We start from the raw sequence: 24310 nt of genomic DNA, 5'->3' as shown, positions 1-24310 counted from the left end.
AAATAAATCTTACTCTCGTTAAATAAATATAAAATCTCATTACTTAAGTCTCGAAAGTCTTATTTCAGCAGAAGAACTTACAGACACAAAATTAGCAAATCTAACTTTCGTTAAATGAATCAGATTTTTCAGTCTTCAAATCATTATAATCGACGATATTGACCGATAGGTACCTAACTACTGAAACTGTATTCAATACAATTGGCGTCTTTGGACTACAGTTCGACGACACTACTAGTCTGCAACAATTTTTATTCGAGCTATGAACCCCAGTGGCTTACATTGATTGCGAATTGAATTTCTCTCGCGTAATACCAACCTCGACGCCTCCTTTGTTGACAGAGTACAACATTAATTGGTAATTTAGCTCAGAAGCCCGCTTCGCCTACCAATGCTTTTTTGATTGAAATTATAATTATATCAGCTTACGTGTTTCGTTTTAGTGTACTTATAATGTGAAACGTGGCTTTCTATATGTAAAACACCCCTGTCTTCTATTCTTTAACCTTCGACGTCCGACTTTTATTTGTCGTCACCCCTCTTCTCTCGGGTATCGTAGGAGGCAACTGAGGGAAAATATGTTATAGGAAATTGATTTAGATTTTTAAGCTCCCAAATGAATAGATTTTGATGCGACGTTGTATGTTTGAAAGCCAACATAATCGAGATGGTTCTTAAGCAATAATTTATGACAAACCACATTCTCTTTCGCATTTCAAATATTTCTGGGGAATTTCCACTGGGTTTCGTCGAATGTGAATTTCACTCGCAACTAAACTCGGTGTCTCTTAGTAATTTAGTTCATAACCCTATTTTGCCTAGAAATGCTCTTTTGATTAAAAGTATAATGATATCAGCTAAGTCTTTGTTTAGAGTTGCCAGAATGTGTGAAGCGGTCTATTATTATTCGATCCTTTTACCATTGGTTGTCTAAGGGATTGCTTTAGCAATAAGACCGTATGTGTAGGGTTTCTCCCTTTTCTATATCATGTTTTATTACCATGTTCAATGTAACAAATCACGGTATATCAGGTGCAATAAAGTATTTCATAATCTATGTCATATATTGTGATCATTCCTGAAGTTACAAATTTGACATTAAGCCCTGGAGTAAAAAAATTGGCGGTCTATAGCTCAACGTGTTCTCTGCCCTGGTATAATATAATATAGGCTGATTATGAAACACAACTTAGTAGTACTGTAGTGTTAGACCTTTTTGGGACAGAGCTCGTCCGCCATCAAGCTTATATCTAGGTTTGAAGGGCGTAGTAGCTTGTGTAGCTTAACATAATCGCCTCAGGATGGATACAGGGAGGTTCTTTCTGGAAAATGATCCTTGTATGCCCTTTAAATTATGGGCCATCTGCTTGGTTCATAACCAATTTCGAAAAAAAAACCTTAAAAAATTTCAAGGTTGTCTTCAAGTTTCGCAGTCAGCCCGCACAGTTGATATTATTCAGAACGTGTTTACAGCGACCTCTATCCGTCCTATCTCCGACATGCCAGATTTTTAAATTAATTAGTTTGATTTTTTTTATACGTTAAATATATCGCGCAAAAGTATAACGCGATTCTCTCATCACGTCATCATCAATTTTCGTCGCTGGAGTTTATTATTTCTATACTATCCTTTGTTATAAGCGAAACTGAAACTAGGCCAAACAAGTTAGGCATTATACTTTGGGCATATAATTTTTACAACGAACCTCCGGTGATGTTATTCCAGCCTTGTTTATAAATAAGTATGGCCCGCAATTTCATGTAGAGGGTGTAAATTAAAATCGTTTTGGCAACTCATTTTTAATACTTGTGTGTAAAATAAATATTTCTGCATTTTTGACACGGGCGAATTACTTACACTACAAAGCCTCCGCGACTAATCCGGTTTTCACATACAAACCTGGATGAGAGTTTAATTACAAGAATTAGGTTTATCTACATACCTACAGTCCATTTTTATTGATTTTTAAAAGCATGAACTGAAATCGTGAAAGTTCACTATTCAAACGAAATAGTTTTATTAAATGTATACCTAGTCGCTATTGTAAATAATTACTGTTCTTTACAAATTATCAGTTTCGCAATTACTTATACAATACTGTTTTGATGATTGATCCTAAATTAGTTATACGGTTTAGGTTTATGTTTGATCCAGAACGATGGTAAAATATTATATCAATGTCTCCAGATAATACAATAAGTAAGTGGTTGTTAAAAACCTGCGAATGTGCTGATATAATTAATTATTTTCCGCAAAGCAAAGTTTAAGCAATGCAATATACTTTTAATATATAATTTGATTTTATCAATGCATGGTGGTCCGGCTCCTTTAAACCCTTCTCATTTCAGAGGAGATCCGTGTCCTGCAGCGGGCCCGCCCGTTCTTAGACCAGGGCGCGTTTGGAACGCTCGTAGCTTTAGTTAACTTAAGGTTACGATTGTAGTTATCGCCAACACTACTCACTGCTATGTACACATTTTGTATATAATCAACGCATCAAAAGTGCCATCTATGTGCCTATTTGAATAAAGAAATATTCGATTTGACTTACTCGTAAATTTATTGTATTATAACGTTAAAACAATCGTATTAAAGGCAGTAATCGAGATAACTCAGACAGGCACATAATTAAAAGTATAAATATAAGGTTCAAGAATGATTTAAAGTTATATTACGTGAGCTTTGAGGGCCCTACAGTATTATTTTCAAATTACTGTTTATTTGGCACGTAACTTGTCGTCCTGGAAATTTACAATTCTGAAACAAAACATCAACAATATTAAAATAAATTGCTAAAAATGACGGCTGTAATAAAAGCTCTTTTTTTAACGTAGGTCCTGCTTGACTTATGTTTATTAGCTAGCTATGTTTTTTGATCTTTAAATGATATGGCTTCCAATATTTTCTCATGCTCCCTGTATTAGAGAGTTATTATAATGGTTTTATCAAGCTTACTGAAAGGGACAAAAAAATTAAGGTGAGTTAGGTGTGCCAGAGATTAACAAAATAAATTTTACAACTTATTAAAAATTAACCAATTTAAATTGCTATGTTTCTCAGAACGCTGTAGTTAGTTTTCTTCGATTTAATTTAATTGGTTTGGAGGGCATATATATACTCGTGTACTCATCTAAGTATGATTAAATAGCGGCAGTGTCAACTGTCCTTTGTCAATATCTCTGGAAAGGCGCCATAACGAAAAACTTGTTTGTCAAGACACTATAGCGCCGCTAAATGCTCTTTAGACGATCCCCTCAATAGCTGTCCCCCGTGTTTATCCCTTGTGATATTGGCGAAATAAAAATTACAGGTTTTAAACCCCCAAAAGCCATTATGAAAATAAAATAAATATAATACCTTTTTGAATATTGTTTATTTTAAAATTAGTATAGGTAATACTAGATGTACTTAAACCCCGCCGTAAAATAACCCTTTCAATTTGAAATGCTTACTTAGCTTATATTATAATAAAGTTTCAAGAATGTTTTTTTTTTAAGTTATAATTGACGGATCCGACGGGATTTGAACCTGCGACTCTCTGGCAATCGCGGATGGAGAAAGCGCTCAGCTTTCTCCAATTAAGCTACGGCTCTCCTACCGTCGATGCCGAAATTAGCATATGCCTTTTCACATCAGTCTCAATAATACACAGAATTACTTATAATATACAGATGAACACCCAGACACTGAAAAACATTCATGTTCATCACACAAACATTTTCCAGTTGTGGGAATCGAACCCACGGCCACGGCTCAGAAAACAGGTTCGCTGCCCACTGCGCCAGTCGGCCGTCAATATCAGTCTTATAGAGACTGTACTAAACACAAAAACACCAAAAAAATAAAAATAAAAAAGCAATGTGTCATCTCTTGTTTCAAACGTGTCCATTGTAATATGGACCTTTGAAAAAGTAGATCGAAACTGCAACGTTTCCTACTAGATGACGCTACAGTCGCTATAAGACTGATTTGAAAGGCATATACTAATTTCGGCATCGACGGTAGGAGAGCGGAGACGGTAGTTCCGAAATTTTTTAATATGCTTTTTATACTAAACACAATAAAAATTTCTTTGCTATAATCCCGGACGGTGATGTCATTTATGTTTTATATAAAGATTGTTTGTTCTTTGTACATCTCCTGAGGATGCTTCAGTTTCGGATCGAAGCTTGCTTATAGAACATATTATGGAGAGTATATGTGGCTTTTTTAAGATTAAATATCAAGAGTTATGAGCTTCACCGAATCTACAGATTTCTCGTGATAGAGTAAAATTTCATGTTCATGGTGTATTCAATAAATTTAAGTTTTACTTAATAATTTGTGTATTTGTTACATATTTTGCAAATAAATATTTATAAAATTCTCATGTGCCTGTAATCACACCGGTAACAACGCCCTTCAGACCGGAACACAGCATTGCAACAATGCTGCTTAGCGGCAGAAATAAGCATGGTGATAGTGCTTGCCCCGGACGAGCTTTGTCACAAAAAACTTTACTACAACTACCGTTTTAAAAAAAAAAGGCTTTTATATCTACACAAATTCTCGTATCTAATATTCTAGATAAACACTTCTAATTTTAAATCAGGTTCTGCCAATTTTCTCAAAAGTTATTACTCAGTCGTTACTTATCGGAATAACTTAACTACTTAGAGCTTGGAGCTCATAAGACTCGGTTGAAAATCAATTTATAACAAAAACCGTCCGTACGTTCTGCCAATTTTATTCTGCTACTAACTCGAGCATTGTTATAGGTGGAACAGTTCAACTCTCATGTTTGTGCCTTATACTCGATAAAAATTGTTTTAGAAAAAACCTACTTCCATAGCTTATATAGTATAAGTACCTACTTAAAGAAAAGAAAAGAACTTTCATACGTGTCATAAAATGCGAATTCGCATCTTTACAATAAAATATCTACGTTTACAAACAAAATTGTACATTAGAGTGGATTTGGAAATCGGTTTTTTGGATCGGCATCTACAATATTTCAAATAAATATTTAATGAAGGTAAAGGATACCGAAAGTTTAATCATCGTATCAACCCATTACCGGCCCACTACAGGGCACGGGTCCACCACGCTAGCAAAGTGCGGATTGGTGGACTAAAAAAAAAAAAGTTTAATAGGGTCTATAATATTATCGTGTATTTCTTTGTCCTTTCTTTACGCCTTTACTGAGGAGGAACCAATAGACTGGATTTTAATATTTAAAAGGACGGAGAGTAAGTAACACAGGGTACTTTTTATCCAAGGGAAAACAAACTGTTCCCACGGGATTTGGAATCCGCAATAAACACGGACAAAGAACGCGAGCAACGGTGACATAATATGTTACCGAAAAAAAGCAAATTACACTAATCGGCCATCGTAAATTTCGGTTTACATCTCCCAACCAGTGGCGTGCATAGAGGGTATGCACAGGGTATGCAGATGATATAAAATGAAGAAAACCTCACGTACGAGTTATAAAATACTTAAGGATAGGCATTGTAAGAGTTATAAAAAAGTTCTACCCTTAAGTATTTATAACTCTTACTGGTGATTTTCTTAATTTTATATCTTCTGCATACCCTGTGCATACCCTCTATGCACGCCACTGCTCCCAACTATCCCTCTTACTATACCTACGAGTATGTAGAGATAGCTTCGAAAGTTTCTTAGCTGCCCCAATAATGGGCTTAAGCCCATTGGGCCAGCTCGGGAGGTAAATATTTATAAATATTTTTTTTTAAATTTGGACAACCCTAATAAACTTCGTTTAGTTTCTTTACTTCGTCTAGAAATTTTAAAAACTAATTACATTGATTGATTACAGAACATCCGAAATTAAATCGGTTTCCCTACTACGTCGTTCTTTTAAATTAAATATAATATAATTTATGACAAAATTGATACACGCAATCTGGAGAATGATATGCTACCGTTTTCTTCAAATGTATTTTTATATGGAAATGTGTTAATGGAAAATAATGGAGAGAAATTGAAATTTTAAATGACACTTCGTCCAACAACTACAAGGTGTTAGATACAAACCTTAACATATAATTGAGTTTAAACTCTATATATTGCCCATTAATATCGCCTGCGACAGATAACAACAGTGCAGAACTAAGTTTGTTTAGTATAAATAAGACTCTATAATTTGATATCATACACTTCAATACGTTTGAGTAAGTGCTATTTGCATAACATTGATGTTGGCAGTAATCACAACGTATTTAGATACTGAGTAGATTTCATCAGTAATAATAGAATCAACTTTTTTTTTTAATCCACTACAAGTTAGCCCTTGACTGCAATCTCATCTGGTGGTAAGTTGTTACAGTTAAAGATGGTCACGGGATAGCCTGGTTGAGCGTTTAGGACCCAAATCGGTTTAACGCGGCATAATCGCTAATTCGCTTGGCGGCAAATCATTGTCTGTAGGGTGGTAATTAGCCACGGCCGAAGCCTCCCACCAGACCAGACCAGAGGAAATTCGCAAAATTATCCCAAATAGCGGGCTGGGATCCAACCCGGGAACCCAGTTATAAGACCACAGCGATAACTAAGGTCGTCAATTAATCTAAAAATCTCACTATATACAACTAAACATAAAAGCAAAACAGTAATGATTGTATGCATACTCTTTAAGGCTATTTAACAAAGGTTATTTTTTGTTCTGTGGCAATAAACCTTTTTCGACAATTTAACAGAATTTGGCCATCTAGGTCATCAATTATGTTATTCTACCTATACCTATATCTACACCGAATAAAAGAGGTATTATAATAAAAATGTTCCTTGCTTAGTGCTCACCTAGTCTAGGACCATGGATACTCAAACTTATGTTAATATCAGAGCGAAAAAACACATGGCCACCCAAAAAAGCCTAGTACCTATTTTTGGTTCTATCATCTGTCAGATAAATTGTATCAAAATGTTATCGATGAATAGGAATTAGACGAAGGTTTCCATTTGAAATGATCGAAATATTACAGGACTAAACACCTTTATATTCGGGTGAAGAGAGGCCTCAACCTATAGTTTATTGCTAATGTGAACAAATAGTTTGATCGCCCACAGACTATTTTGTCACTCACGTCAGATATCATTAGCATCTTCAGCTTATTACTCAATGACTGTTGGGCTCAGACCTTCTTTTTCATAGGAGAGAGGCTTATTCAGCATAAACCCAACACATTTCCAATACGGATTGTCGAATGACTATCACATGTGAGTGATAGTAACCGGGACCAACGTCTTATTATATAACATATGAACCTATAAGAATATATTATAGTCTGGCTTGTTGTAAAAAACTGAATGACGGTACCTTTCATGGCATACACTTCATACATACACACACGTTTTAGCACTGCTGCTGACAGTAAACTTTATTTAACTCTAATGTAGTTTTTTAATTGTATATAATGCTACCTTGATTGAAAATATTGGACCGATTAAGTTAATCAACCTGATGCTTTTCTTTTGGTGCTATTAACTTTTTGTGGTGGTAAAAATAATTAAACAGCAACAGCTGTATTATAATATCGCAAGTCTGTGTGAAGAGCATCTTCGCCTTGTTCAACACCGGTTAGCAACTAAAAGTGACGGATTAGGGGCCTACGCTTCTGCACGATATCGACACTGTGGGACAGCTGCGTCTGGAAGAGCCGCTCTACCCTTTAGTTGATGTCTTTGTGACCGACACAACAATTAATGCCACCGCCGGCTAATGGCTTTCTGCGAATACAAAGCCACGTCATGGCAATGAGTAATCTAGGACAATTTGGTGTGACCCCGTGAGGTTTAATGTAAACAAATGGCCAGCTTTTATACATGCCATGTTATGAAAAGCATAATTCTATCACTTCCACGTAAAGCAGAATGTCTAGTTTGTTTTTTCATTAAATACTTTTGTAAAAGGTTTCATCGTTACGTTCAATGTACTGTTACAGCAATTTTATAAAGTGGTTTAATAAATAAACTTTTAGCTATTTATAATAGCTATAACTTGATATGTGCCAGATATTTTATTAAATTAACTAGTATTTTAACGAATTTGCTTATAATTCTTATTTAATTAATAAATAGTTTTCAAGAAATATTTGAAATTATATTTGATTCACAGGCCACAGCCAATGTTCATGTCATTGTGCCAGTATTTTGATATAAATAAGGGTGCATTTTCGACACACCAGTCTCGTGTAAGACTCAAACGATGTTATTGCTAAGACTGTGAATGTAATTATTTTGTGTTTTTGTAAAAAAAAATTTGCAATAAAGCGGCATTATACTACTTCTTGTTCCTTCGCTCTGTCCTTCACGCATTTGCTAGTCGGTAAAAAAAGAACTCTTTGGTCAGTTGGTTTAATCTGTAACCGCAACAATGCAATTCGCGATGTCAGCACTATAGCTATACATACATATACGTCCTGAATTGACGTGATATATATTATTTGTGATACAAGCAGTACGAACTATCAAATAGTGAGTGGCCCGTATATACAAGAAAACCTTTTTTTTGTCATCACGAATGGGTAATTGATAAGTACTAGTACTTTCCCACCACTTGCAACTATTCTATTCAAGCATTAACCTCTGAATGCAATAGCTGCAAACTTATTCAAAGAAACTTGACTGCCATGATCTACATAACTGGGCTTATCACTTTGCTAACTAACATATGCAAGTGTAATCCTTACTAATGCTGGACGCACATTAACCAGTAAGCGACGCATACGCGGCACGGCGATCGTACCCTATTTGCGGACTGACGAAACGAAATAATATTAATAAATATAATCGCATTATTCATTACCATTACTATTTTACTACTTTATTTTTAGAATAACATATTATATTACAATTCACCTTAGGCTGGTAAGGTTCAAATAATGTCCAACTTTTTACAAAGCCTTCTTGCTGCATGCAAGAAGCCTTTGTAAAAAGTTGGATATTATGGAATTGTGAAGTTTTATTCTCACTAGTGCTCAGCTGTCGCAGTAGGAAATATTTTTTGAGTGCGTGTTTAAGTAGTCCTGGGTCAGAAGGGCCAGAAATTGTTAGGTTTTGGATTACGAAAGATTCGGTTTTTGCTCGGACTAAAGAAATTCGCAGTGTCCATATCCGTGCTTTAGAAGCTTAAGCACTATTATATATTGTCTCTATCCTAGTTATAAATTTCCTATCACACCCGCTTACCGTTCCAAAGAGAGAACCCTGTTCTTAGGTTTAGTAGTAACTCATATCATATGAGAAGTCCTACTAATATTATAAATGTGAAAGTTTGGATGTTTGTTACTCAATCACGCAAAAACGGCTGAACGGATTTGGATGAAATTTGGCATGCATCTAGCCTTTGACATGGAAAAGAACATAGGCTACCTTTTATTCCGATTCCTTAAGAAGCTCCCGAGGGAAAATTGAAAATTTATTACGAGCTAAGCCGCGGGCAGACACCTTTGAAAATTGGTATGCATGTCACCTATGCTTTAAGAAAGGACATGTACTTTCTATACCGATCTCTCGGCGAATAGTTGCCGTGGTAGGATCAAAAATTGTGAACGAGCGAAGCTTTAGACCCATGTCTGAAGTCCACGCAGACGAAGTCACGGGCAGAAGATAGTTAAATATAATTTTTTCGACAACAATGCTTCAGAACATTATGCAAAAACGAGTAAAGGACGAATGGGATCGGCAAAAGGCAGACGAAGCCTGAGCAGACAGCCCCCTCTCTGAAGTCATGCGTATTGCGGTTCCGGGAAGGACGGTCTGGGTATGTAGGAGGTTTTAGTCCGTAGGTCGCGGAGTGTTGCACTCTCAGCGAAGTCGGGCATGTTAAGGGGTATTAACTGACCTATTGACATCCATGAGGATTTCCTCCTACAGTATAAAAAAAAAAAAAATTACGAAGCCTCAAGCTCTAACTCATCAATCAACCATAGCCAGTCCACTGCTTGACTAAATACCAAATGGTAGCCTCGTACGACACTTCGCGTTCGGTAAGTCGCGTCGCGTGAAGAGGAGGTGTGGTATCAATTATTGTATTCTGTTTTGATGTCACCGCACATAAAGCTCTTATTAATAGGCTAAGGATGATGGTAAAAAATAGAGTAAGATTTTATAAATTTGACGGCCGATTGGCGCAGTGGGCAGCGACCCTGCTTTCTGAGTCTAAGGCCGTGGGTTTGATTCCCACAACTGGGCAATATATGTGTGATGAACAAGAATGTTTTTCAGTGTCTTGGTGTTTATATATATATTATAAGTATTTATGTATATCTATATATATAAAAGAGAAAGTGTGTGGGTATTTTCCGTATAGGCTCCGAAACGGCTAGACCGATTTCAATGAAACTTTCAGGGAATCCCCAGATTGACCTGGCGAGTAATCCTGTTTGGTGACGATCGGAGCATTCCTATTTTTGAACTGTCTAACTGTCAAATACAGCTTTTATTTACTATGATGATATTCTATTGTTGGGTGTACATGGGTGTAGATAATGATATTCACCCGCTCGATAAGAGAATACAAGAGAATGAAAACGGAGAGAAATAAATGATTTAATATATTATGAGACTTAAATTAAAAATTTAATGATGTAAATTTATTGTTTAAATAAAATAAAGCAAAATCTAGCCCCGCGAAGTGGGCTGGGTACGCTAGTTATTCATAAAAAATATTCATCAGTTATCTTAGTACCCATAACATAAGCTGCGCTTACTTGGCTAGATGGCGATGTGTGTATTGTCGTGGTATATTTAAAAAAAAAAGAATACCTACCATAACAGTTATTGTTCATCCAGCGTGCTGGTCAGTAGGTACTATAGGACTATAGGACGGTAATATAGGCGATTGGTGCCCAAGCACCTTTAACGCTGAATGTAATACACAGATCATTAGGATCCAGTTTCACGCTAATGGAGCGCTGGAAGATAAAGGGTTTTATATCGCTACATTGAGAAACTTGGAAAATATATTTTATCATTTTCGACTGACACTTGAGCCTCCTACACCTTGACACGTTCAACAAATAAATACGTACAAATAGAAAAGGTGTTTTACATTCAAATTAATATTTCTCTGGATACAAAATGATAAAAGAAATACGGAGTATTTTTAACTCGAGGACCGAATGTTTATCTTCTCCCACAGTTTTATCCACTCTCTGGCCACACAATAGTATAGAAATAATATCTTTATGACTTTCATAAGCCACACACTACGATATATTATGAAAATAAAACCATACCATATCCATTGCCATACTCCGCGAAAAGTAGGAGAGTATAATTTCTTCAATCTTCATGCTCCATTCAAAACAGATCTTCGATAATGTATCCTCTACGCATGTTTCGCTAATGAAATGTTGGCTTTACAATGAATAATTGTTAAGACTCAACAACAACTTAACAATAATTTATAGTAGAGTGGCGTATAAAGATTGAAAAATAATTGACAGATTGAACAGATTCTCCTACTTTTCGCGGATTTTAGAAAATTAAGCTTAATTTTCATTATTATTCTCTTGCTTATTTTCCGTGATTTTTTACGTGTCAGGCGATAAGGTACACGTTATAAAGACAATATTTAATGGTGCTCCTGGCGTTGTTAAACGTTGAAAGTGCATTTAAGAAAATCTGTTTAGTGTGGCTATAAAACAATTATAAATTGCACCGTGCAGATTTGCTTGGTAACGCAAACTTCTTTCCAAAATAACATAAGTTTAGGTTTAAAACTCTCTGGACACGTACGTTAATTCCGCTGCGGTCTGATTTCCATTAGCCCTGGTACGATCTTGCTCGTTGCGGTCACCAACCGCGCCCACCGCAGCCTTCGATGTTGCGACGCGAATTCATATCATATTAACAACCTTTCTGACGCAGCGGTATGCCATTCGGCCTAGTAATTGGGCGGCACCGGGTTTGTATACAAACCAATTTGGGAATTTATGACTTCAAATTAAACGCAGTTTTCAACCGAGGCTCAGTGCCGATTACGTGTAACTGGGGTTATAGAATACCAAATAATGGTTATACAATAACGTTCACGGCTAGGCACTAAAGTACCAATAACGACTCGTTTTTTATACAAGTGAAACTATTATACAGCTAGATCAAAAGATATTCCGAATTAATTTTGAAGACTAACGCATAACTAACAAAATAAAGTTTACAGGAAGTATACCTACTGAGAAAAACAAATCCTGGAATTTTAATTTTTTCTTTGTACTCTAAAAATAACTAACACGTAATTCGACTTAATTTACTTAAGAATGAGACATACGCCAACCAAAACACCCAAAATACTTATTTTTACCTTTCATTAAATACATTTCAATAAAGTATCTCCCAATGAAAATTACACCTGGTTTAATTATTATTTTTCATGCTTTCGTCAGGGAACTCGTACTTACACTGATACTGACTTGTAATTCTGTGTCAACATATTAAAATGTTAGCATTGATCTATTTCTGTGTGCATACATATTTCACTATTTATATAATTATTTGATATCTGTTATTGAGAAAATAAAAAGTTTATTGTTTACTGTGTAATGCAGCACGCGTTACTTTGAGGTAGTTCAACAATAGCCTCGGTCGCCATATCGCGCGAATCGGCACGATCAGCGTTTGTGCAGCAGTCAGTGAACTCTAGTAAAACAATGCAAACGTAGGCTAACAATTTCCTCTTCCGGCTTTAAACTCTACCTACATAATATGTGTGGCCAACATAAACTTTTATTTAGTATACCTTTATGTTCGAAATAACCAAATTCCTTTTATATTGTTGCAGGAACTGCTGCGAAATCAAAAAGTCGTCGGTCTATCGAAGCACCTCATCAGAAGAACGAAACAGCACTACAGTCTTCAAAAATATCCCCTAAAAATAGCACTGCACATTTTGGCTTTAAATCCATATCCATTAAATCTTCATCGAGCAAAACCCCTGAGAAGCGTAGAAGTTTTGATAGTAGCAACGGTAAGCCGAGTTGCATTCCCTTGTCCAAAAAAACTACAGAAAAGCTGCCACAAAATTCAATATCACCAGTAAAACACGAATCAACCAGAGAACTAGTTACATTGAGAGCACAAAACTCAAAATCAAAACTGGAATCTAGGAATAGAAGTTTTCGAAAAAGCCCTGACAAAGCAAAAAGTGATTCAGAAAACTCGCGAAGCGATAGAATACATCGAGCTCAAAAGGATAGTGAAAGTCTTAACGAAAAATATCATGATTCAAAGAAAAGACTGACTAGTTTAGATAATTCTCCGAAACGCGGTATTGATAATAAAAACTTAACTAGTAAATTTTTATCAAATGATAGTTCTTACGAAAAATTCAACCTGGATTCGAACGTCAGTGAGTTAAATAATTCTAAATCTACCAATAAAATGTCTACACTTCACGAAACTGTGAGACCACATGCAAGTTCCCGACTTTCACAAGAAATGGACAGTCTAGCTGCGTTGACTAAACAAACGTTAGATAGAGTTAATAAATTATCGAATAACTTAACTAGTAGTAAGGTTCATGTGACTTTGGCTGATACTCCTCGCTATGATACTTTATTTGTTTCAAGCATTGAAAAACAAAATAGCAATCATGCTTATAATTATGGTATTAGTAATGAAAGACCAGTTACAAACAGAGGAGTAACAGAAAGATTAAACGATATAGACACGGCAGGTCAGAGGCTTATCGACTTTGAGACACAAAGTGCAATTTTTTCTGATCTCAATAACGATTCGTCTAGTCAAAGTCGGCGTCTTGATACTTCGTCGACGCCTCACCATACGCCTGTGTCAATATTAAAAAGAAAGTCAATCAACGAAGAAAGTAATAATACGAATATTCCTAACCACACGATTGCCACTCCACCGGTCACTTTTTCACCGAGTGTGATTGAACCACGTAACGGTCGCTCTGGTCGTCAAGGTATTCTGAAGAAACGTCGTAGTTTAGATGAATCACAAGTTGCAAGGCGAAGGTCTTGCAGCCCTGAAGTCTCATTTGCTGAAGATGGTTCGCCTAATAAACCGATACTCAAAAATAGGAGGTCATCCTTGGAAGATGTTATAAGAAATCAATCTCCGGATGGACAAATACAAGGAATATTAAAAAGAAAAATGAGCAGAGAAGAGGAACACTTAAATGATGACGTTTCACATGGTTCTCCAGAGCCACATGGAATTTTAAAACGAAAATCAACTTCAAGTTCGAGTAGTAGTACAACTTCCTCTCATGTATCTATTGCTCAGGCAGTGCTGCTGGCAGCTGCGGGTGGCGCTGAAATCGTCGACGACGACAAAGAAACCGTGAGGCCTATACTGAAAAAGAAAAGTTTTTCCGAAGAACGACCTTCTCCAGATATTTTACTGCCGGAAACACCGAGACCCATACTAAAAAAGAAATCGACCGAACACGATGAATACGATTTCGATCTTCCGAAAAGACCCATCTTGAAGTCATCAAAAAAGCTGTCTGGGGATGAAGGTCATACTTCTAGTTTCGATTTGAGCGAAGACGATCGAAGTTCCCGTAGACCGTCGCTACTCAGATCACGGACTTCAGACCATTCTGGCTCAGAATGTGAGGCGGCAGTAAAACCAATTTTGAAGCAGAGAGGCTCGAGTCTCACAAGGGAGCGCAGCCAATCACCGCGCCCGCGCCTCTCATTCTGCGCAGACAACGATGTGAACATTAGTGCGACAAATTTTAGTAGTGATGCGAACGACTTGTTGGCGGCTGGGCCGCGACGTGTCATAAATATCGCGACCGACCCGGAAGAAAGTTTCCCGAGTGCAGTAATCCGACGGCGAAATTTGCGACCTAAAGCAAATCCCCGGTCAATGAGCTTATTGTGTGACGTGAATGACGAACTTATTTCGATTTTAAACAACCGGCGGTTAAAAGTTGAGGATAATTGTGAAAACGGTCATAGTGACTCTGGAGATAAATCCGATATCGAAAACAGTCATAAATCTTTTCCATCGATAGCCTCTCGAATTAAGAGCATGGAAGAGGCCCTAACTAAAGACAACTTTTTGAAAGATCAGCCTTCAACATCAAAACCAAAAAGTCGTGATAAGGAGCGGCACAAAACTCAGCCGGTTACAATAGACGAAATGAGATCAGTCACTTCCAGGTAAGATAATTTTAATATTAAAACTTCTACTCTTCATCCCAGTTACAATAGAAATTCTAATACTAGGTTGTGACTCATGCAACTCATGTAATTTTTTACATTTATTCTATTTATTGATTTCTTTCCAACGGTGAAAAGTTCGATGTATTCTAAATTCGTCTAAAATCTTTTTTCCCCCTTTTTCATAGACGGAAAATTTAAATATTATTTTCATTGTGTAAAAGTGATTACGCTTTGTGTCGATTGTAGTTGAAGTAGAAGCAAAATCTTGGCGTCTCGCCATTATTTTGATGAGCAAAGGCGAGGCGTGGGCATCTATCAAATGTTTTGGTAATTTTGTTTCTTATGTTTTCATTATCATTAAATAGGAGCAAGGATAAAAAAATGCATTAATATATTTTTCAATATGGATGATGGATATAAAATGTGTATTTTTTTTTTGATAACCTAGAAACTTCGACATCTCATGTCATCATTACTATGTCATTCATTATTGTATCAAGTGTTTTGAACAAGATTGTTTAAAAAAGGAAATTAAACATATTTTTGAGTTTTACGGTACTAAAATTGCCAAACCTTAATATGCTTTTACCGTACATTCGATGTAAGGTCCTAATATTTGTTTTTGCCCAATGGATAAGTGTTGTTAATCAGCTGATAAGGTATCTAATTGCCGTTTCGTAATATTAGTAAACATTATGTGCTAATTATGTGCGAAGTAGCGGTCTGACATCACCTCGGAGATTCAGTTTACTGTTTGAATCATTTTCAGTTTGGCTACTGCATGAATCTAACTTGGTCAGTGAATTTGGTGAAAAATAAGGTCTTTTATCATGTTCCGATTTTTGAACGAGTGGCCGAGTTTCGATTTGTAAGTAATTCTAAAATGTTAGTAGGTTTTATTCATTCAAAAACCTCTTAATACCTGAGTAGTTTATCCAAATGAGTTCACTCTTGGTATTTAGAGAATTAAACTACGACATTTTCCCCTTTTGTGTTATGGCTTTCAGTAGCGTGAAACGAGCGTACGCTCGTTTTATATGGTATCCCAAAGATGCAATTTGTCTTTGGTCGTACTTTTATTATGCTGTCACATTGTTTTAATCGTCTACTGAGCAACATGTTCCGTAGAAAATTTATTATTGACTGACTTTGGTGATGTGTGCTTATGTATTTTACAGTTTTTGTATCTTTCATCATCATTATCGACCCATTACAGGCCCACTACAGGGCACGGGTTTCAGAATAATTAAGGTTTAGTCCACCACGTTGGCTAAGTGCGGATTTGTAGACTTCACACGCCTTTGAGAACATTATGGAAAACTCTCAGTCACGTAGGTTTCAACGCGCTGTTTTCCTGCGCCGTTTTCATTTTGTACCTATGTATTAAAAGTATTTGTTATAATGTTCATCGTGTTTGTCAATTATTTTGTTTTGATCACAAAGGATCATAGCCTATCTTGTTGTACTGGATCGGTTTCTGCGTTTGAACACTTGGCGGCATGGTTTATCAGTTTGGTAATAACTAGCCACGGCCGAAGCCTCCCACCAGTTTGACCAGCTAAAATTAACCAATGGCCAATTCCTAAACGGCCCCCTCTGTGGATCGAACCGGTGTCCTCCAACTTCAACGACAGCGCTCACTACTGCGAAAGAGAGTTCGTTGAAACTAGCGTTGTCCGTACGTGTAAAGAACCTTCCCGCCGAGGTTATATTAATCGAGTTATATATTATGCTATCAGTTACGATGCTGAGGAATCCAGGTAGCTAAACCTGTGCACTACTGCAGTACGTGTTTTAGTACCTAAAACCGTGTTTGCCTATTGGGCTCTGCCCTGATATTAGTAATACCTACCAAATTCTTGTTTCCACCTCTGTCAATCGTTGGTTCAGAGAAAATTTTCCTTAGGACTGTCTACAGTCAGTTGTTTTGTCTCATATTTGATAACGTTCCTTGTTCCTTTGTTTATGACAAATAATTTTGAAAAATGATTCGTTTTTAATGAGTAATGAAGATACCATATAGATGTATGTAAATTTTATACCTTTCTGCCATAGTATGTTGTATTCTTAAAAAGCTTATCTTAATTATGAACCGATTCAGAGGGGTTCAAAAGGACAGTCGTGTGCTGAATCAATTTTGATGATCCTTTTTTCAATTCAAAGGATGTACTAGTTCACGGATTTTGTTGTTCAGTTGACACGGATTATAGCGAATGAAGCTCAATTTTCATTTTGTATATTTATTTTTACTCGGGTTCGCGGTTGCATTAATCGCGCTAGTAACATAGGTGGAAGCGTTTACTGCTGTAGACTACAGTGCTAGTTGGACGGCGTGCTGATGACGGAAATAAGCGCTCCAGTCGTTACTGGGTCAACACTATTTCTGACTCTGTTGTGCTCAGCACGCAAAGTTTTATGGCCTGAACATCTGATGCGGTCGATTGTATAGATGCCCTTAATTGCTGCACTTTAATGCTATGTTTTCGATCTACAACTCTGGTGTGCTTAAAAGCTTTATCTGTCTTCCTATTTCTATTCTATTACAAATTTTCGCTTGATTGCGATTTCATGCATACATACAAATTGAAAATCTTAAAGTAAATAGGCTTATAGGTTTGGTGTGTTTCGCAGCACGCATCAAAAGTTGTATGGCCTGAACATCTGATGCGGTCGATAGTATTGATGAACTTAATTGCTGCTATTTATTAATATATATTCTTCACTCGTCGTGCTGAAAAGCTTTTATCTATTTTTTTCTATTCATAGACAAATATGATCTTAATAACGATTTCATGAAAATAAATCACTTCTCGCTCTAATGTTCTTTGGATGCGTGCTGCGACACATCCGAAGTTTTATGGCCTGAACATCTGATGCGGTCGATTATGTAGATGCCCTTAATTGCAGTTATTTAATGCTACTTTCAATCTACCTATAACTCTGGTGTGTTAAAAGCCTTTTTAAGCATTTAATGACTATTGTAATTCTGTGACAAGTTAGCTCTACCGTCATTTTACAAATCAAGTCATTCTTCGTCAATCTAAAATCAATTTATTCGAAATTCAATTATGCCTATGACAGACTTTGTATATAGTAACTTTTCTGACAGTTCTAAGGTAATCGGTGGTCAACTGGAATAAACTGTTGCTGATAAGTACGATCAGTTAGTATTTTGTTAGAAAAGCAATGGAGCAGCTGAGGGCAGCTCGGAATAGTTAGTTGAGTAAATTTTTGCAATCATAGTATCCACTCCACTCACACACATCCATTAGTCCACTGCTGGACTAAAGGCCTCTCCCTATGGGTGGGTTTCCCATAATCACCACGCTGGGCAGACGTGATCGCAGTCAGTTAATAATAGCCTTTGCAAATATAGAATCATCAATTTGAGAATCCAATTTGGGATGTCCGAATGATAAGAAAAGAAGGTACACAACTATACCTTATTAGATAAATATTGCTCAAATCTTCTGTTTATAGAGTTTCTTCTGTCTAAGACCATGATTTGCTATTTGGCGCTAAACTCCTTTTTCTTAACTAAAAGCTCACGAAATTAATTTTGGGATGTAATCTTTCAGACCTATTTATTTACGTTTAAAAACTGATGGTTTTTACGTCACTTAATGGAATTCACAAATCCCTTCATCAGGACAATCCCTTCTTCTTTTTTAATAAATCCCGTGGTAACTGTTTGTTTTCTTGGAATGAAAAGTAGTATATGTTACTCTCCTCTCCTCTCTCCTGTCTCTTTCAATTCACTTCAAGTCCAAAATTGTTTGCTTGGTTGCTTAGTTAGGGCGTAAAGGAAAGATAAACCAAACACACTTTCGCATTTAAAACATTATTATTATGGTTTGTCACATAAAAATTAAACGTTTAGCTTTATGCCACCTAACATTTCCACTTCTTTCTTATTTTCAGCCGAATCGGCGCGGTGTTTATTCGATTAGGTTTGCGAATGCCATTAGTGTGTATTACAATGTTATAGAGCTTCAAGGTCAAGTAGTATTATCTTAAAGTTTTGTTTTTGTTCCTAACCAAAAGTTGGGTTAATGTTTCGTGCTTCATGAAATATGTATTGAATTTCAATAGGATAGGTGTTGCTTCCGCAGTTTTCTAGAAGGTACCCAATGTATACAAAAATAAATCACTTTTCGTTGTATTATACATGTGTTATGTGTTACATTCTGGACAATCAAACAAAGAAATTGTGTACGGTTTTATCAACTCAAGTTTTATCTACTGCATAAAATCTGACTTGATGAGCAGAAAACCACATGTTTTACTGACCGTTGCTGAGTTTATTGAGTTTGGTTTGGATATTTTTTGAAGTAAATGCCTCGGCATTCTTTATTATTATACTTTATTTTCAGCTTTCACCGTCGATTTTGATCGATACTTACTAGTAGACTTAGACGTAGACTTCATATACTTTATAGGTAATAACTGAAAGACATGTCATGATAGTAGTTGTAGTAGTTGAATCTGACCGTTTTTCTTGTCTTGAGTATAAAGATAGATAAAAAAATCTCCAGAGCTTTTATTTAATGAATGGTCGGAAAATAAACAAAATAGGCAGTAGTATTCTGATAGACAGTGTCTAGCGTCTAGGCATAATAAAGATTCCATAGATTAGACATTTATATTTAGAATATATTACCAATGGTGTCAAAATCCCTTAAATCCATGAACAAGGCTGCCAGTCCAGATCACTCACACTATAATTCATCGAAATATATGAAGGTGAACTAAAACCGCGACCGTCTCTGTCTTGCTAGCGCCTGTGCTCTATATTAAAGCATTTCTTTTCTCATTTCACAGTTTGGAGCCGAGCCAAGCGAATTTCCAAGCGATCGGCATCGCGGGCTGTAGTTTTCCGAGCCGTGTCGTCGAGCCCGGTGCTGTTCTTTTAGACCAGGTCCCCTACGTCGGGGAACCCGAGCGTGATCCCTTCGCTGACGTAGACTCTCCTACGTACGATTCCAACCTATACGGTGAGAAGCTACCATTAGTCAATGGTGCCTTAAAATATGTTAAGGCTAAGGACGATAGCTTCGGCGAGGCAACTTTTCTAGAATTCGAGAAAATAAGCAATGGAAAACAATCCACGTTGGACGAGATCGAACAAGAAGTAAACAAAGTGCGTGTCGCTCTAGACGAAGACAGCCGTGCCCTCGATGAGGACGAAAGCAATCAAGCTGAAGGCGACAATTGGAGCTTGAACGTCTCCTGCGACAGCGGAGTTTACAACCGAGCCTCGTCCCGGGATTCGGGACCACATTCTGGTTAGTACAACGAAACTACATTATTCACCGGCCCTAGCACAACAATTGGTCAGTTTGGAGCATTAAATTTATTTTTAACGAGTTGTGCGCGCTTTATGAGTGTACGTCGAAAACAACTTGACTTATTTAGTGCGCCCGGCAATCAAAGCTAACTGTAACAGCGTCATAAAGGAAACATATGGAAAGAATCTAAACACTCGATTTGCATTACGCGCGGTTTGTTTATGTTATTTGACAAAATTAGGTTTTCGCTCCAATAATAATACCAGGACGGTTTTGAAATAATCTGAGACCTTGTCGCTCGCTGTCTTTCTGTCCTTTTATTTGGGTCAATGTGACGTGCATAATATTCATTGTTGACGCCCCAAACATGCCAAAGAGTATTGAAAAATGATCATCATATAAGAATTATACCTTGTACCTATTTGCTGTGCTGTGGACTAATACCTTTTAACTGTTTTATCATTTTGTGAATTAAACTTTGCTTAGAAATAAATTTCTTCGCCGACTTATTACAGGCCTTTTAATCTCTTCTACTTTTCTATAGAAAGCATAATAATAATATTTCTAATACCATTAAGCCATCATTCGGGAAAATCGCATTCGATAGACTATTTTTGCGTCGACTAACCATACAGAACTTTCTACCTGAGCAGTCTCTTACTGTACCTTTTAACTGAATAATAAAAATAAAATCCACCATGAAAATCCATTTTGAAATATATTGGTGAAATAATTGGGAATCGGATGAATTGTTTCGGAGATTACCTACTACATCCAAACTTACAAAGTTAACCTCTTTATAATATGAGTGCGGGTAAAGACGGTTAATCTTTATTTTAGATTCAGCCGCAGTGTATGAACGCGGTTAAATTTCGTACACGCGATATTGTATTTAGTGTATGTCTATTTTTGTTCGTGCCCGAGACTAATAACGAATTTATCGATTTCCAGGCGAGGAGTTGGGTTTGATCGAGAGTCAGGAAATACACGACAACCACGCGTCGAATAGCAGCAACGATTGGTCATCGACGTCTATTGAGCAGAATATAATTTTCAATATGGACCGCGTGAGGAAGTCTACAGAAAACGAAGCCCTTCGGAGTCCAGAAGGGGCAAGCGATGAGGAAAACAATGACCATTCCGGATTTGCTTTAGGCTTAGTGAAGAGCAATAGTGTCGTCGCCCGAGCCAGCATGTGGCAGCAGTTACAACAGCAAGCCAAAGGTATTGTTATATTCTATTTTGTTTTTTTTCCGAGTGGTGGCTCTTCGCGCGTACTACTATATGATCTACTGTGATCACCAACCCGTCAGCTCAGTGAGGGTTTGAGATTTGAGACTGTCTATAATAGTAAATGTATATATAATGTTATATACATTGACTAATCTGTGAACTCTCCGGCAAAGTCCTCCTCCAATGATTTCCAATCTTCTCTATTTATTGCTCACCTTGTTAAAGCATTTTCTGCTATAGTCGCCATTAAGTTTTTCCATTTATTGAACTGCGTTGCTTTTCTCCACTTTTCTTCTCTTCTACCACATACTGGCTCCTTTTCTTACTTAAACTTTCGAATAGAGCTACCAGCCTATTGCCGTTTACAGTTTAGTTTTGGTGATACCTCTTGCGTTCTGCTAGCTTTCCTGATATTAGCATGAGGTATTTTGTATTGTTTACTCTTGCCATGTAGGACTCTTTCCTTTTTGCATAGTAATCATTAAAACCTCTTACCCGCTTTGGCACAAAGTAAGTGAGGATCTTTGATCTTAATCCCTCTCTTATAAGAAAGAAAGACAGTAGCCATATTAGTAGTGAGACATGAATAGATGAATGACATGCTTCAGAGCATGAAAATCTCAGGTCACGGTCATATGAGTTATTTTTCAACGATATTGCTAAAACAAAAAAAAAATGGCTTGGCATAGAATAACAAAATACATTAGAGGATACTTCGCTAACCAATGACTTTATAATTCTCACCGGCATTACTCTCCCACGCATATCGTAAACATTGTTTTGGAATATAAACAAATGCAACACGTTTAATGTAAACATGTTGCATAATAAGCTATATATATTACTTAAATTTATAATAGGAACTTGCTAATCGCGTTAGTAGCTGTTTAATGTTACCTTTTTTTCAAGTAATCCACGGTTCAACAGGTCTTGACACAGAGACATTTGGCACAGAGATAGATTTCTGCTGATAGCATCCCGAATAGGGAAAGGGAAAAGTTATCAAAGTAAACTTTGAATGACATACACGAATAACATACGTGGTTCTGTGAATGAGATTTTTACCTACCAATCTTTTGGTAGGTAAAAATCTCATTCACACTCTTGTGGGTAAAAACACAGACCCACTCTTGTGGGTAAAAATTTCAATCACAGAACCATCCCCTCGGAAATTAGTTTACCAAAAAAAAATGCCAACCGTTGCGTTGCATAAAACAAACAAAGACCTTTCGCATTAAACAATATAAGCATTCAAGACTGCTGATACTAGCAACCGTACAACAAATAGTTCGTAATCGCATTACTTCATAACAGTAGGTAGCTTCAAACGTGACTCACCATCATACGCAATTTCTATTCCAGGTCAACCAAGACCGCTGATTCGTCACAGTCGCTCAAAGGTAAAGGAGGGGCCCCCCGTGACGGAGCGGTTCAAGACACTAACAGCTGTTAAAGCTGACGCATCTCCAGAACCCACGAGTCCAAAAGAATCATTCTCTCTCAATCAATCCAAAAGCACTGCAAATGTCTTAGACAGGGACGAAGATGGTAAGCTACATAAGCTAATCGCATTTTAATTTTAATTTGTCTCAGGATGACGTATAGTTTTTTTAACTGAATAGAGCCGAAATCCGGAGAATCCATTTTGAAATGTTTTCTTCCAATATATATCAATTAAAAATATAACCTATCTTATAAACATCCGTTCTTCAGTCGTAAACAATACGTCTAGTGAGTTAAGGCTTTAGTGGTACACATTATTTTATCTCAACTGTTCCACTGAGTCCGTCATTATTTTATCTCAACTGTTCCATTGTCATTATGTCACATCTTGTACGTCCAAAATTTTATTTAAGAGGCATGTAAATTGCATTTTGTACCGACGATACCTGTTCGAGACGCTTTCTGTCCTTTTGATTGTCGGCTTTTTTGTTTCTTTTTTGCATGTCCTCGACTATGTATGTCCCGGGCTCTGTTAAACACTGCACAATGTATGTATATACGCACTCACTCACCGGTGGCAGCTAAGTTAGACGAAGACGATCCAGCCAAGATGTCTCTAGCGGAGAAGATGAAGATGTTTAATTCGAAGTTAACACACAAACCTCCAGTCGCCGGTTTGCCAAGATCTAAAGAAGAAAGAGTGCCCAGAGCGTCTAGGCTAAGGACGATGCCGGTCCTTGCAAGTCAAGTTCAGGAAGCTTTGGATCAAAACGAAAGGATGTCCAAATCCCTGACACACGAAGACGTCCCACGTAATTCGGATTTTCAACTAAAAATGGAACTGTTTCGATCGGCGAGCGCAAAGAATACGTCTTTAGCGTATCTAATGAGACAGAACTCGAAGTTTAGAAGTTTAGGTCTGAATTTGTTCCTTTATTTCTGTTTGACTTTGTCGTTTTTCGCTTGTCGTTAAGCTTTCTGGGTTTCGCACTAATTTTTATCCTAAATAGATTCGCGAGGTAAGTGAAAATGGTTGGTTTTTTTCTACGCATGTTTCATTGCACGGGTTATACTAACGCTGATGCTCTATTTATGATGGTGTACGTGGTCTTCTAGTCTCTATTAGTACTTTATTTTCTTTCCTCGATTTATCTTTTCGAATGACTGTTGAAAGTCTACTTTCTTGAGCACGAATGTGTGAG

General features: G+C 36.8%; 1 protein-coding gene across 3 annotated transcripts in view; it reads left to right on the top strand.

Moving 5' to 3' along the window:
- The window catches only part of LOC120630269 (supervillin-like), a 294583-nt gene that overhangs the window by 135289 nt on the left and 134984 nt on the right, over positions 1–24310 (top strand). For 2 of the 3 annotated variants that reach the window (XM_039899428.1, XM_039899431.1), the window contains 5 exons: positions 12789–15141; positions 19966–20429; positions 21384–21656; positions 23028–23213; positions 23690–24025. In XM_039899428.1, coding sequence (XP_039755362.1) covers positions 12789–15141; positions 19966–20429; positions 21384–21656; positions 23028–23213; positions 23690–24025 — 3612 coding nt within the window. The remainder of the gene's footprint in view (positions 1–12788; positions 15142–19965; positions 20430–21383; positions 21657–23027; positions 23214–23689; positions 24026–24310) is intronic. The other variant, XM_039899430.1, reaches the window with a different exon arrangement.

The sequence above is a fragment of the Pararge aegeria genome, chromosome 16, assembly GCF_905163445.1.
Source record: "Pararge aegeria chromosome 16, ilParAegt1.1, whole genome shotgun sequence".
NCBI lineage: Eukaryota > Metazoa > Arthropoda > Insecta > Lepidoptera > Nymphalidae > Pararge > Pararge aegeria.
This window is presented reverse-complemented; position numbering and strand designations above follow the sequence as displayed.